This window comes from Solanum dulcamara, chromosome 2 (assembly GCF_947179165.1).
Source record: "Solanum dulcamara chromosome 2, daSolDulc1.2, whole genome shotgun sequence".
In the NCBI taxonomy this organism is placed as follows: domain Eukaryota; kingdom Viridiplantae; phylum Streptophyta; class Magnoliopsida; order Solanales; family Solanaceae; genus Solanum; species Solanum dulcamara.
The window spans coordinates 3,331,073-3,344,993 of NC_077238.1; the positions used below are offsets into that span (position 1 = coordinate 3,331,073).

General features: G+C 35.1%; 1 protein-coding gene across 1 annotated transcript; it reads right to left on the minus strand.

Annotated features, from left to right (window-relative positions):
• Positions 1 to 3,963: 3,963 nt before the first annotated feature.
• On the minus strand, positions 3,964 to 13,221 carry LOC129879998 (uncharacterized). Its single transcript, XM_055953793.1, has 14 exons — positions 12,753 to 13,221; positions 10,102 to 10,192; positions 9,901 to 9,985; positions 9,516 to 9,585; positions 8,934 to 9,003; positions 8,391 to 8,460; positions 7,654 to 7,699; positions 7,320 to 7,569; positions 7,033 to 7,238; positions 6,850 to 6,924; positions 5,608 to 5,668; positions 5,442 to 5,522; positions 4,529 to 4,608; positions 3,964 to 4,327 (listed from the first exon to the last, which is right to left on the minus strand). Exons 1-14 carry the CDS (start codon positions 12,866 to 12,868, stop codon positions 4,249 to 4,251), a joined length of 1,380 nt encoding a protein of 459 aa, XP_055809768.1. The 5' UTR covers positions 12,869 to 13,221; the 3' UTR covers positions 3,964 to 4,248.
• Positions 13,222 to 13,921: the final 700 nt, after the last annotated feature.

Below are 13,921 nucleotides of genomic sequence, written 5' to 3' on the forward strand. Positions count from 1 at the left end.
TCCACGACACATTCATAGCATTTATGGATCGCACAAGTGGAATTAGACGATTTTCTTAATTTTTGTGTATGTTAGCCCATGAATATTTTGGTGAACTGATTTCTAGTCAATTTTTTACGGAATCTTGATGGGATCTTCCATAAGTACTTTGGGGATCAGTACATGTAGCCTGAACAGGATCCAAGGCACATTTATAGCATTTAGGGTCGCACAAGTGCAATTAGACGATTTTTTCAATTTTCATGTGTGTTAGCGCATGAATATTTTGGTGAACTAACTTTCGGTCAATTTTTTCAGAAACCTTTATAGAACCTTCCGTTAGACCCGAGGGATCATCACGTGTAGCTTCGGAACGATCCATAGCACATTCATAGTATATAGGGCCGCACAAGCGAAAATAAATGAATTTCTCATTTTTCATATGTGTTAGCCCATGAATATATTGATGAACTGGCTTCCGATCAATTTTTCCACAAAAATTTTATGGGACCCTCCGTAAGTATTCGGAGGGAGGGGGGCAGTACATGTAGATTTCGATAAGAACCACAGTACATTTATAACATTTAAGGGGGCGCACAAGTGTAATTAAGCAATTTTCTTATTTTTTGTATGTGTTAGCTAATGAATATTTTGGTCAACAGGCTTCCGGTCAATATTTTTTTGAAACCTTTATGGGACCCTCCGCAAGTACCCGGAGAATCAGTACGTGTAGACTCAGCACGATTTACGACATATTTATAGCATTTAGGGGCCGCTCTTGCGAAATTAGGCGATTATTTAATTATTCGTGTATGGTAGCCTATTAATTTTTTAATAAACTGACGTTCTAACATCTTTTTGAAAAATTACAAGATCCTCCGTAATGACCCGGGGTAATAATATATGTAGCATCGCCATAATCTACGTTAATATTTTAGCATTTAGGGGTCACTCAACAAGAATTAAATGATTATCGTCAGTTTTTTATTTATGTTATTTGCCCAATAATTTTTTGGTGAACTCACTTTTGGGCATTTTTTGTACAAAAACTTTACAGGATTTTTCGTTATGACATGGTGTAACAGTATATGTATGATCTACGCTATTTTAGCATTTAGAGATTATTCAATAGGAATTAGCGATTTATCAGTTTACAGTGTGTGTTATGCCATAAGTTTTTTGGTGAACTGACTTTTGGGTATTTGTTTTTGTAAAAATTTTACAGGACTCTTCGTAATGACATGGTTACCGTACGTGTAGCCTCACCCCAATCCACACCATTAGTGTAGCATTTACGGGTCATTCAACATAAGTATTTTCTCACATTTTTATGTGTGTTTGCTCATTAATTTTTGGTAAACTCGCTTTCAGACATTTTTTTTGCAAAAACTTACAGAATCCTCAATAATGACTTGGAATATCAGTATGTGTAACACCGCCATGATCCAAGCCATTTTTTAGCATTTTGGAGTCACTCAATAGAAATTGATCAATTTTCTCTGTTTTTCGTGTGTAGTTTATGAATTTTTTGGTGAACTGACTTTTGGACATTTTTTTGCTAAACTTTACAAGACCTCTTAAATGACCTTAGGTTACAATACGTATAGTCTCGCCATGATTCACGCCATTCTTTTAGCATTTAGGGGCCACTTAATAGGTACTAGGCGATTTTCTTAGCTTTTTAAATTTTTTGGGGAACTGCTTTTGGGCATTGTTTTTGCAAAAAATTTACTGGACCCTCCATAATGACCTGGGATAATCGTACGTGTAGCATCACTATGATTAATGATATTTTTTTAGCATTTAGGGGTCATTCAACAGAAAATTGGCAATTTTTTTATTTTTTTGTGTATGTTAACCATGAATATTTTGGTGAACTCATTTTCGGATATTTTTTTTACAAAAACTCTAAAGAACCCTTCGTAATGACCTGGGGTAATAGTAGGTATAGCCTTGCTATGATCCACACCATTTTTTTAGCATTTAGGGGGCACTCAACAGGAATTATGTGATTTTTTTAATTTTTCACGTGTGTTAGCCAATGAATATTTTGGTGATCTAAATTTCGGACATTTAGTTTCATAAAATCTTTACCGGACCCTCCATAATGACTTGGGTAACAGTACTTATAGCCTCGCTATGCCATTTTTTAGCATTTAGAAGGCAAGCAACATGAATTAGGCAATTTTTTTAATTCTTCATGTGTATGCCCATGAATTTTTTGGTGAACTGGATTTCGAATATATTTTTTATAAAAAATTACAAGACACTCCGTAAAGACTTGGGGTAACAATACGTGTAGGTTCGCCATGATCTACGTTATTAGTTTAGCATTTAGGGGGCGCTCAACATGAATTGAGGAATTTTTTCAGTTTTTCGTGTGTGTTAGCCTATGAATTTTTTGGTGAACTGACTTTCGGGCATTTTATTTTTGAAAAAACTTTGCAGGGCCTTTCGTAGTGACCTCGTTTAACAGTATGTGTAGCCTCATCATGATCTACGCCACTATTTTCGTTAGGGGCAACTCAACATGAATTAGGTGATTTTTTTTAGTTTTTTCCGGGTGTGTTAGCCCATAAATTCTTTGGAGAACTGGTTTTTGTGCATTTTTTTTTACAAAAACTTTACAGGACCCTCCGTAATGACCTCGGATAATTGTACTTGTAGCCTCGACATGATCCACACCATTTCTTCTAGCATTTAGAGTTCACTCAAAAGGAATTAGACGATTTTTTCAAGTTTTTGTGTGTGTTAACCAATGAATTTTTTAATGAACTAGCTTTCGAGCATTTCTTTTTTGGCAAAATTTTTACAGAACCCTCCGTAATGACCTGAGGTAATAATACGTTCAGCCTCACCATGATCCATACCATTTTTTTTAGCATTTAGGAGCCACACAACATAAATCAAACGATTTTCTCGTGTGTTAGCCCATGATTTTTTTGTGAAATAGCTTTCGGGCAATTTTCTTGATAAAACTTTATAGGACCTCTGTAATGACCTGGGGTAACAACACGTGTAGTCTCACCATGATCCACGCCATTTTTGAGCATTTAGGGCCACTCAACAGAAATTAGACGATTTTCTTAGTTTTTCGTGTGTGTTAAACCAGAAATATTTTGGTGAACTGCTTTCTAGCATTTTAAAAAAACACTTTATAGGACCCTTCGTAATGACCTGGAGTAACAGTACGTATTGCCTCACCATGATTCACGCCAGTTTTTAGCATTTAGAGGCAACTTAACGAGAATTAGGCGATTCTCTTAGTTTTTCGTATTGTTGGCTTATGAATATTTTTTAATTATGACAGACCAAAATATTTTGACCCAAAATTTTGTAGCACCATCTGTAATAAGCTAGTGAATGATATTCATAATTTCTATAGGATCCACACTAAATTTTTGGCATTCAGGGGCCTCAAAATTGAAATTTAAGAATATTTTGTAATGATGATAGGCCTGAACCTTTTTTACCCAAAAATTTATAGGACCATCAGTAATGACCAAGTAAATGATATATATACATATAGCATTTATAAGACCCACACCATTGTTTTTAAAACTTAGGGATACGAAATAAAAATTTGAGATTTTTCACAATTTTCCATGTGTTGTTTATCGCCTATGAATATTTTGTAAATATGAATGACCTAAATTTTGACCCAAAAAGAACCATCTATAGTGATCTAGTGAAATGATATTCATAATTTCTACGGGATCCATGCCACTTTGTTTTTGCATTCAGGGGTTCCAAAACAGAAATTCGAGATCTTGATTTTTCATGTGTATCAACCCATGAGTTTTTGAAAATATGACTAATCTAAACTTTTGTCCCAAAATTTTGTAAAACCATCTGTAATGACCTAATGAATGATATACACAGTTCTTATAAGATCCACGCCACTTTTTTTAGTGTTTAAAGATCACGAAAAAGGAATTCAGATTATTTTTTTTCAGTTTTTAATTTCATTATACAATTGGCAAATATGTCGAATGCAATCATACATTTGATAGATCAGAGAAAATATGCACAGAGTTGGTACTACAGTTGCTTTACAGTATCTATTGCCAGAACTACAACAATCTTGTGGATGATATACACAATTCACAAGACAGACACAGCCTGATTTAGACGAATACACATTTAAAATCAGATACAACAATGTACTTGTGGTGATATGAAACCATAAAACCACCATTCACCATCTAAATTGCTCGTCTGATCGGAAGGACTACCTCGGGGGAAACTAAGCTTCTTTGTCGATAGTAACTACACATCATTTACAAGTAAACGTTCTTCTATAAACATACGGCAGATGGGGCACCTCTTGCACTTGTCACAACAGGTGCTGAAAAAGAATGATCAGTTACAGTAATCAGATTAGAATTGCAAGAAAAGAAATGAAACGTTAATTTGCTTTCGAAACTAGCTTTCCAGGAAACACATGCTTTCAAAATATGGAAACTACTTTAAACAGTATATATGATAAATCACAGATATAATGTAAATAGGACCGCAGATAACAAGTGGCACAAGGTCTAGGTAATACCTGCAGAGGACGTGATGCCTACAAGGAAGGAGGATAATATTTATCTGTTGCTCGAAGCAAATTCTACATAGAATTTTTTCCTGACAAAAGGATCCATGTGTAAGCAGCTCAGTAAATAACAGCACTGATTGGAGAACTCGCTATGAATAGTTCTGGTCATGCGGGTTTTGGAGGGGGTTGGGGGGAGGAAGCAGAGAAGTATAAAAATCCAGACCAAATTCCAGAACCATGGCAAACTAGTGAGGACGATAAATCACATTTAAAACACCTCATGTATTCTATGTTGCTCGCAATGTTATCAAAAGCAAAAAGCGCAAAGAAACTTAAGGTCCGTGGAGACTTGAAGCGCGAATAAATGTGGGCTTTAATGAAAAAAGGCGCAAATGAAGAAAAAATATAAATATGTTTAATCCAAGACTAATAATTATAAGCATGAATGACAAAGATATGAACAAAGAAATTGAATTTTTTTTTACGAAAAAGTGAAATATTAATAGCGCCGCCTCTTCAGAAGAGGCTCATTGACAAGGAAAAGTATGTCTGAGAGCCTTGATGATGATACTAAAGCACATTAAGTAAGGCGAAATGCTCTAACACGTTTTGACACTCATTCAGGGCTTAAGCATGCCTTTGACAACACTGGTTGCTCGGACTCTCCAAATATGTTGCCACACCCATGTCAGATCCTCCAAAAATGCACTAGTTTGCAGTATCCGACATGCACCAGGGGACATTTTTAGAGAGTCTGAGCAACATAGTTGACGTATTTGTTAAAAAACACTAGATTTCCTTTGAAGTAGCATATGATGATAAGAGAAATATAAAATAGACTGTATTCTTCCTCTTGTGGCTGAATTCTCGTGATAATATAATGCATCAATAAGATATTAAGCTGTATTTGATGTAATCTTACATTTTGAAGTCTTTCAAACTCCTCCTGTTTTGACTGTGTGATCTCTGATTGCTCACAAAGTATTGCTTGTAGTCTCCATATCTGAGATAGCAACAATCAAGTTAACCATCTCAGTGAGAGCAATAAAAGAAACGAAGAAAAGAGGCAATAAGAAAAAAGACACGACCTCTTCAGCAAGCTTCGCTTTAGGCATTTGCTTTACAGTATCAGGTGAGAAAGTATTGTACCTAAAATAACAATCAGAAGACACGGTGAAGATAAACCAGTGGAAGTTTAATCAAGCACAGCATGTACAACTTCAAGCAAGAGTTACAAGCGTGGATCATCAGTCCATAAGTTGGTAGACTAAGTTAAATTAAATAATACTCCCTCTGTTTCAATTTAGTTGTGTTGACTTGACACAGAATTTAAGAAAGTAAAGAATACTTTTGAATCTTGTGGTCTTACACTAAAGATATGTAGAATCTAGTAATCTACCAAAATGTCATTTAATCTTGTTGAAATTAAAGAGTTGTCAAAGGAGGAAAGAGACATTCTTTTTTTAATGGACTAAAAAGGAAAGGAAGACAAACAAATTGAAACGGAAGGAGTAGATTGTTTCCAGCAGGAGAAAAAGATGCCAACGCTATTTAGTAAACGTGATTCCAAATCACGATAGAGTAGGAGTTCTAAAAATAGGATTCCGACTCCCACTAAGGTGCTTCCAATGGCCTCGAGGCATATTAGAGTGGACCAAATCTAAGGAGTTGTGCATGGAGAAAAATAACTGTTATATTATATTCAAGGTCTCCTAGGGCACTTACAAGCTAGCAATTGTAATCAATAAGAAATTAGACAAAAGCCATATAAGCAATTAAGTAATTTCTATTCCTTGTTCCAAAATTTTAGACAAAAGTCGTATAAGCAATTAGGTAATTTATATTCCTTGTTCCAAATTTTAGTCGTATAAGCTATTAAGTAATTTCTATTCCTTGTTACAAAATCAATAAAGTAACTTCTATTCCTTGTTCCGAATTTTAGTGGTATAAGCAATTAAGTAATTTCTAGTCCTTGTTCATAATGAAGTGAATCTCTCCGAGCCAGTAACAGGCTGCAAGTACCATTATGGTATTCCCAAGTACCATTATGGTATTACCATTATGAAGTGAATCTCTCCGAGTTTATGCAGACCTTCCCTCTTCCTTGGGAGGTATAAAGGTTGTTTCCGATAGACCCTTCACTCAAGAAAAAAGAATTAACAGGAGTAAAGAAGTCATGTCAAAGCATGCTGAAAAAAGAAACGTAACTACAACAAAATAACATGACAATCAAAGTGCAAAAAAAAAAAAGAGGTCATCTGCAACGAGCATGAACCAGATGACCCTCAATGTACTGGAAAGAAATGCAAAATATAGACAGGAACACTGACCCAGATGTCCCAGCATAATATAGACGAGCTTGTTCCTCTCGGCTTCCTTCATCGATTGACCACCAACCTAACAACCTGTACCAATAAGATCAACACAAAGAGACAAGCACGTGGAAATGAGAGAAAACCTAAACAATGCTCAGAAGGATCAGTAATAGTAGAGTTTCACCTAGCTATCATTACCTTGTCCCGTGCCGCATGAAACTGAAAGAATTACGAATAACAGAAGACATCCTAAAATAGCTTCTGACACCAGCTTCATCATTTACCAGAAGATTAATAGTCTCCACAAGTCTATAAACAGAGAATAAAAGACCAGCTCCTTGAAGTAGGAAAAGAGGAATAAACAGAACCGGAATTGGGATAAATCGAGCACTTGGTGGGGTTCCCTGTAATAAAAATGTGTTAGTTGCAAATCTTATTAACTAATTTGGAAAATTGAAAGAAAAACTTCTTACAGCATTTCATACCGCTAAACGCATAAAAAGCAATATCTGGAAACAAACAAGAGGAATCTTCATCACATGACTACCAATGTCCTGCAAACTGCATATTCCACTATGTTGATCATCTTCATCCAAAGATGCCAGCAATCCACTGTTCCAGTTAAGATATTGTATGCTTGTCGTAGAAGAGCTGGGTGCACGTAGACTTGACTGTCTGTGGATTGCAGGGTTGTACCATTTCGTGCAGATAATAAAGGCAAAGCATTGTGCGACACTGAATGCCAAAGTATAATACAGGTTTAGCAAGCAGTTAGGCACAAGTGACAATCACGTAGGATAAATGGAAGAACTTCTGTACCCGTAGTTAATGAATAAATCCCACCACCCCAGAGCAGCAACATCTCCTGCAATTCACAAACGAACATGAAGCCGTGATTTGACGAACGAATGATAAGGTGGAAACGCCAATAAGTCCAGGTTAATGTATGGATCACTATGTTTCTACCAGTATTACCACAAAGAAAATACTTGTAAATTTTTGTTCTTTAAATAAAGCAGCAGTAGGGAAATAATGATTTAACTCCTAAACTGCAAGAAGCCGCTGTCAAAATGCTATAGCTAAATTATGATACAGCTGTAGAATTTCCATGTTATGGCCACCTATCGAGCAATTAAAAACAACAGTAAACAGCTACTTATCCTTATTTGGACAACAAATTGAGTTAATTTATCACTTTAAACAGCTAGGATTTACTTCTTTGGAATAATAGAGAAACACCTACAGATACAAACAGGGAAAAAGTACCCTCGTACTGGTTATTTGAACTTGAAGGCTTTAATAAACTAACAGGCCTGCAACTCTAGAAGAATAAATATTAACGTAATTTGCACCAGTAGACAAAACTCTTAATCTCCTAGTAAAAGCATAATCTTTCTTTTGCTTGCCATTTCCAAAAATGTTTATTATTTTGAAGGTGCTACAGATTTAACTGATACGAACGTACAGTCCAGATGTAAAATAAAATGAGAAGCAGCAAATGCTACAATTTAGCCACACGAATTCAATGACAGGTACAGAAAGAGAGAAATAATTACCACAAATCTTCAGAAGAGTAAATGTTGTTGCTGCTATGAAGAAGACCATAGCGATTGCAACCCAGAAGTGCTGAGACATAGATGACAAGATGACTTTTAGAAACTACCAATGTGCACATATTAAAACTGCATGTACCAATCAATCACAGTTTCAAACAACTTGCACGTAACACCAGACTGCATATAGCAGGAAAAAGTACCTAAAAAAGTCAAAGATGCGATCAAACTGTTTATTCCTGATATGTATTAACTCCTCAACATAAACTATTATGAACCTTATTTTCACTGGTGAGGAGATAGCAGTCAACCTCACAAAAGATCCAGAATTTAAGAGGGCACTTCCTTTGAAACCCCATAAAATAACATCTACGCTATTTTGTTTACAGATTTATGCAAGTGAAGAAATAAGCTTTCTACGCTAGTCAATCTAAAAGGTATAATAGTCTATTAATAATAGATTCCTCCTGGTAGATAAGCTACAGGAAATGACATGATTGCAAACTGTGGTTTCTTAAAAATGATGAATAGGAGATCTATACTTACAGGAAGGGTCTCCCATATAGCCTCATCACTCATGCTTTCTTCATCTCCGGGCATCAGTGCCCTGCACATTCTGAGCATGGGGAGAAGTTCAAAAGGAATTAGATAAACATCCAAAACCAAGATCAATAAATTTCATGCTCTGAAGTACTGCAAAAAATATATTTTTGAACATCTTATCTCATATCTCTTTATTCCAAAAAGGCATAATACATGAACAAAGACACTCAAACTTGGCTTCAGTTGGCAAGTACACACTCCAACTTTGAGTATGCACATCTAGACACCTCAACTCGTCTCCACTGTATCAGTTGAACACTCCAACTTACAAAATGATCATCTAGATACTTCCAAAGTTTATGTGCACGCAAGTGTCACAAAACACAGTGGGGACCAGTTGGAGTGTTTAGTTGCCAATTGAGCCAAGTTAAGGTGTGTAAATGTGCATTCCTAAAGTTGGAGTGCTTACTTGTCAGTTGAGGCCAAGTTTGAGTGTTTGATTATGTATTATATCTCCCAAAAATGATTCAACTGCCACCAGATGGCTTAAAAGTTCAGCATTTCTTGGCAGGAAAAGTATCTTACCTAACATTATCAACCAAGATAGCAATTTCAAGTGCTAGCAGGGGCAAGAACACAATCTTCAAATTTACAGCTGCAATTAACCACAGTTCACAAATAAGTGGCTTTGCTTATATGAACTAGCATTGCATATCAAATTTAAAGAAAGAAAAGAAATGATACAAGATTTAAACAGATGAAACTAAGATTTGCACAGTCAATGCACTGAAAGGTAAGCAATAGCTTAAAGGTCAATGATACAAAAGGTTAAGGTAGAGCTGCAAGTCTAGTGAAAATGCCCCTAGTGACTAGACATGAGTGAACAACAATACGAATCAGCAAGAAGGCAATAAACAGTTGGTTGCAAATGCATAAGATATTGATGTTCTGAGGGAATTTTCTTGTTTACCATAGATGCTGTCGAGATGAGTACAAAGAAGTAGTTCAAAAGCAATAAGCAGCGGAGTCGCCATGATAGCATGAAATGGTGCCCACTGTTCATGAAGGAATGTGTGCTTCTGTCACTATATAGCTTTTTGAAAATATACAAACAGCATTGACTGGCACATAAAACGTTGAATCTAAAATCAGAAATATTAATGCGTCATACATGTCGATCATGAGGCTTTGACGGAGCAGGTAATGAGAATCTACCCCTTGCGACAACCACATGAAACAACCAAAGTGGAACGAAAACAACCCTGCAAAATGAACCAAATGTGAAAACAATTGTAATCACAAATCATACTGTTTAAGTGAGTAGGGGTTTCAAAGTTCTCAATTATCTTGTAAAACAAAAGGGGAAAGAAATATACGGAAATACTTCGAAAATTCAATTCCATGTGTACAGTGTACTGCAAATGGTATAATAATAATGCAGAAACCATGAGTATAAAAGAAATGAGATTGATACAAAAGAGCTAACAATGCAGCAAAGGCTTTAGTAACCACTGCTTATATTTCTTGGATACCTCTTTCTTTCTCTCAATACACACACATGTGCACACTAACACACATGCGCATGTGTGTACATGTGCATGCTTGGGCATATTGCTCTTTCCAACAATTAGAATACTTATATCAGCAGGGGGGCAAGATACAAAATTGGAAGAAAAATACCCCACTTTCACCACCACCACCAACAACAACAACATACCCCGCGTAATCCCACAAGTGGAGTGTGGGGAAGGAAGGATGTACGCAAACCTTACCCCTACTTTTGTGAGGTAGAGAGGTGGCTTCCGATAGACCCTCGGCTCAAAAGAAAGGTATTAAGAAAACAGCCATCAAAATAGCAAGATGCAAAACAAATGCAGCAACATATGGTAATACACACCGAAGAAAAGACACCCTACTTTCACCCATTTCAACAAATTTAGATATCCAACTTTGCACGAGTTTTCAGTATTTCCAATCAAAGAATGCAGAAACTCTTTATTGAGGGAATTTTGAGGTCGAATTCACCCTTATTGGGGTCCAAGATGCTTTTTTAAATGATAATCCATATAGCCAAAGGTCATAGGCGTCACAATTAATACTTCTCATTCACTGAACATAGAAAACTGGCATAAAATAGTACAATTTTGAAGATTGATACACACAACATTCAATCAACTATGTGAATCCTATGAATCTATATTTAGCTCTAATCAGGTCCAATTTATCCGAATACTAAATGATTTTTCCTTTAAAAGAAAATTAGCAGTTCTAAAGTTAAGAGGTTTTCTAAATCTCACTTACCATAACAAGCATACAAGTCTCTAATTAGAATAAAAAGACTCCCGAAAAATACCAAGCCTAGTGTAAATGTAACAACATGAGGTAGTAGTAAGGTCTGCGTACATCCTACCCTCTCCAGACCCCACTTATGGGATTTCACTGGGTATGTTGTTGTTGTTGTTGTTGTAGTGTAAATGTAACAACAACAACTAAGCCTTAATTTCAACTAGCTGTCAATTGTCATCAACTGTTTGAATCTTTTGCTCACGTTGCTTTCAATTCCTAGCTAAACCAACATTAAGTTTGAGAAATTGCAAATCTTCTGAAAAAATTCCGCCATAAAATTCAAAATCTACTTGGTTCTTTTTATCATCATTAGATATTATAGATTTACAAATTGGTGCATGTGGAAGTCTAAGACAAATACATTGTGAAAATCAAGTCAGTCATGTGTTTCTCATTTTATCCACTGTGTGTACTACTTGTACTTTTTACTGGCTGGATGTGATTACTCTTCCTATCAAATTTGTTGATTGTACATGATGCCTTTATATATAATATAATAATTAGATAGTTGTATAGAATTAGCTAGATCATGTGAACTGTGAAGTATAAACAGAATCCTAAAGTTTCCGCCTTTGTCAAGCTAAATAGTAATCCTATTAACGAGTTTAGGGTAAGCACATCATCCAAAACCTAAAGTTTCCCTTATTCCAAGCTCAACAATAATCCTATTAACAAGTTTAGGGTAAGCACATCATCCAAAATCCTAAAGTTTCCACCTTTTCCAAGCTCAACAATAGTTCTATTAACAATTTATGGTAAGCACATCATCCAAAATCTAAAGTTTCCCCTTTTTCAAGCTCGCAATAATCCTATTAACAATTTTAGAGTAAGCACATCATCCAAAACCTAATGTTTCCACCTTTCACAAGCTCCACAACAACATATTAACAAGTTAACGGTAAGCACATCATCAAAAACCTAAAGTTTCCCTTACTCCAAGCTCAACAATAATCCTATTAATGATTTTAGGGTAAGCACATCATCCAAAATCCTAAAGTTCCACCTTTTTCAAGCTCAACAATAATCCCTTTAACAATTTTATGGCAAGCACATCATCCAAAATCCTAAAGTTTCCGCCTTTTTCAAGCTCAACAATAATCCCATTAACAATTTTATGGTAAGCACATCGTCCAAAATCCTAAAGTTTCCACCTGTTTCAAGCTCAACAATAATCCTATTAACAAATTTAGGGTAACCACATCATCTAAAATCCTAAAGCTTCCGCCCTCTTCAAGCTCAACAATGATCCAAAAGGCATTCCAATTTTAATTTCCAGTAATGGAATATCATAGGTTCAAAGTACTAAATCACAATGCTAATCTCAACAAAGATGCCATTTTGAGAATTCAGATAAAAAGACCTTCACTTTATCCATATATGCACATTAACTGTTAAAAACTTCCTCAATCAGATAGAACAAAAATCCCAAATTCTGGAGAAAACAAAATCCTAAAATGAATGTAAAGAAACACAAACCACCAAGAATAATGAAGGGCTCGATCAAGCTTGAGAACAAGAAGCAGAGTGAAACAAAAGAGCAATCCATGAGCTACCACTGCTTGTAAAGACTTCAAGATTTTCCTTCCACCCATCACTTCACCAAGAAATCAAAAAACACCCAAATTCCACTCTTTTTTCACAACCCCACGTCGAAATTGATAAAAATAAGATGTGGGTGTCAAAGATTAAGAAGATTTTTGAGAAACAAAATGGTGGGTGATGAAGAAAAAGCTAAAAAGGTGGAGTCTTTGGAAGTTTAAACAAGAAAAGAACACAGGAATAGCAGCGTTAATTACAAGAACGTTTACAGAATTGGATTTTATGGCAAAAACGCCAGTTTTTGTTGTCTTATTATGGTCACACCCACCGATTTGATAACAAATTCAGAGAGTTCAAATGATGTTCTTTGAAGGATGGTCTGGTTGTGGAATACTTGGAACATAATTTTGACAATTAAAATTAAAATTGTAAATTATTGAGGAAAAAAGAAGCAAAACTTTAAAAACAGCAAATGTTAGGATATAAATAGGATTCTTTTGCTGCAGTTTCAGTAATTACAATTCATAACTACACTCTAATTTACTTTATACTTTTGTATTTTTCATAGATTTCAAAGAAAAAATACAAAAATAAATTGATTTGTATCAAAATGAATACATATATAAAGAGGACAAACGCAAGCGAGATTAAGAGAGGGAGAGAGATGAGCGAGATCGAGAGAGGGAGAAGCGAGGATGAATACATGTTGTATTCACTGTATACATGTTGTATTCATTGTATCATGAATAAAAACTATACATAATACAAAATATAGTTGAATATAAATTTAGTTTTTCAAATATTTCGAATACAATTAATATAAAATACAAATCTCTTACTTATATTTGATTGTATACAATTGATATATAATACAATTGACAAAGAGGATGAATGCATATTGAGAGAAAAAGAGATGGGCTGTGAGAGGAAAGACAAGGGAGAGAGAGAGAAAAAATTATTTTAAAAACAGCATATACTGGTTTATTATAGTTTTTTAAAATTATAATTGTGTTTCATAAATATGTTGGCATTTTTGTCTTGTTTCATAATTTTTCCAAAAAAAGAAATATAAAAAATAGAATAATAGATTGTGTTTCATAGTAAAG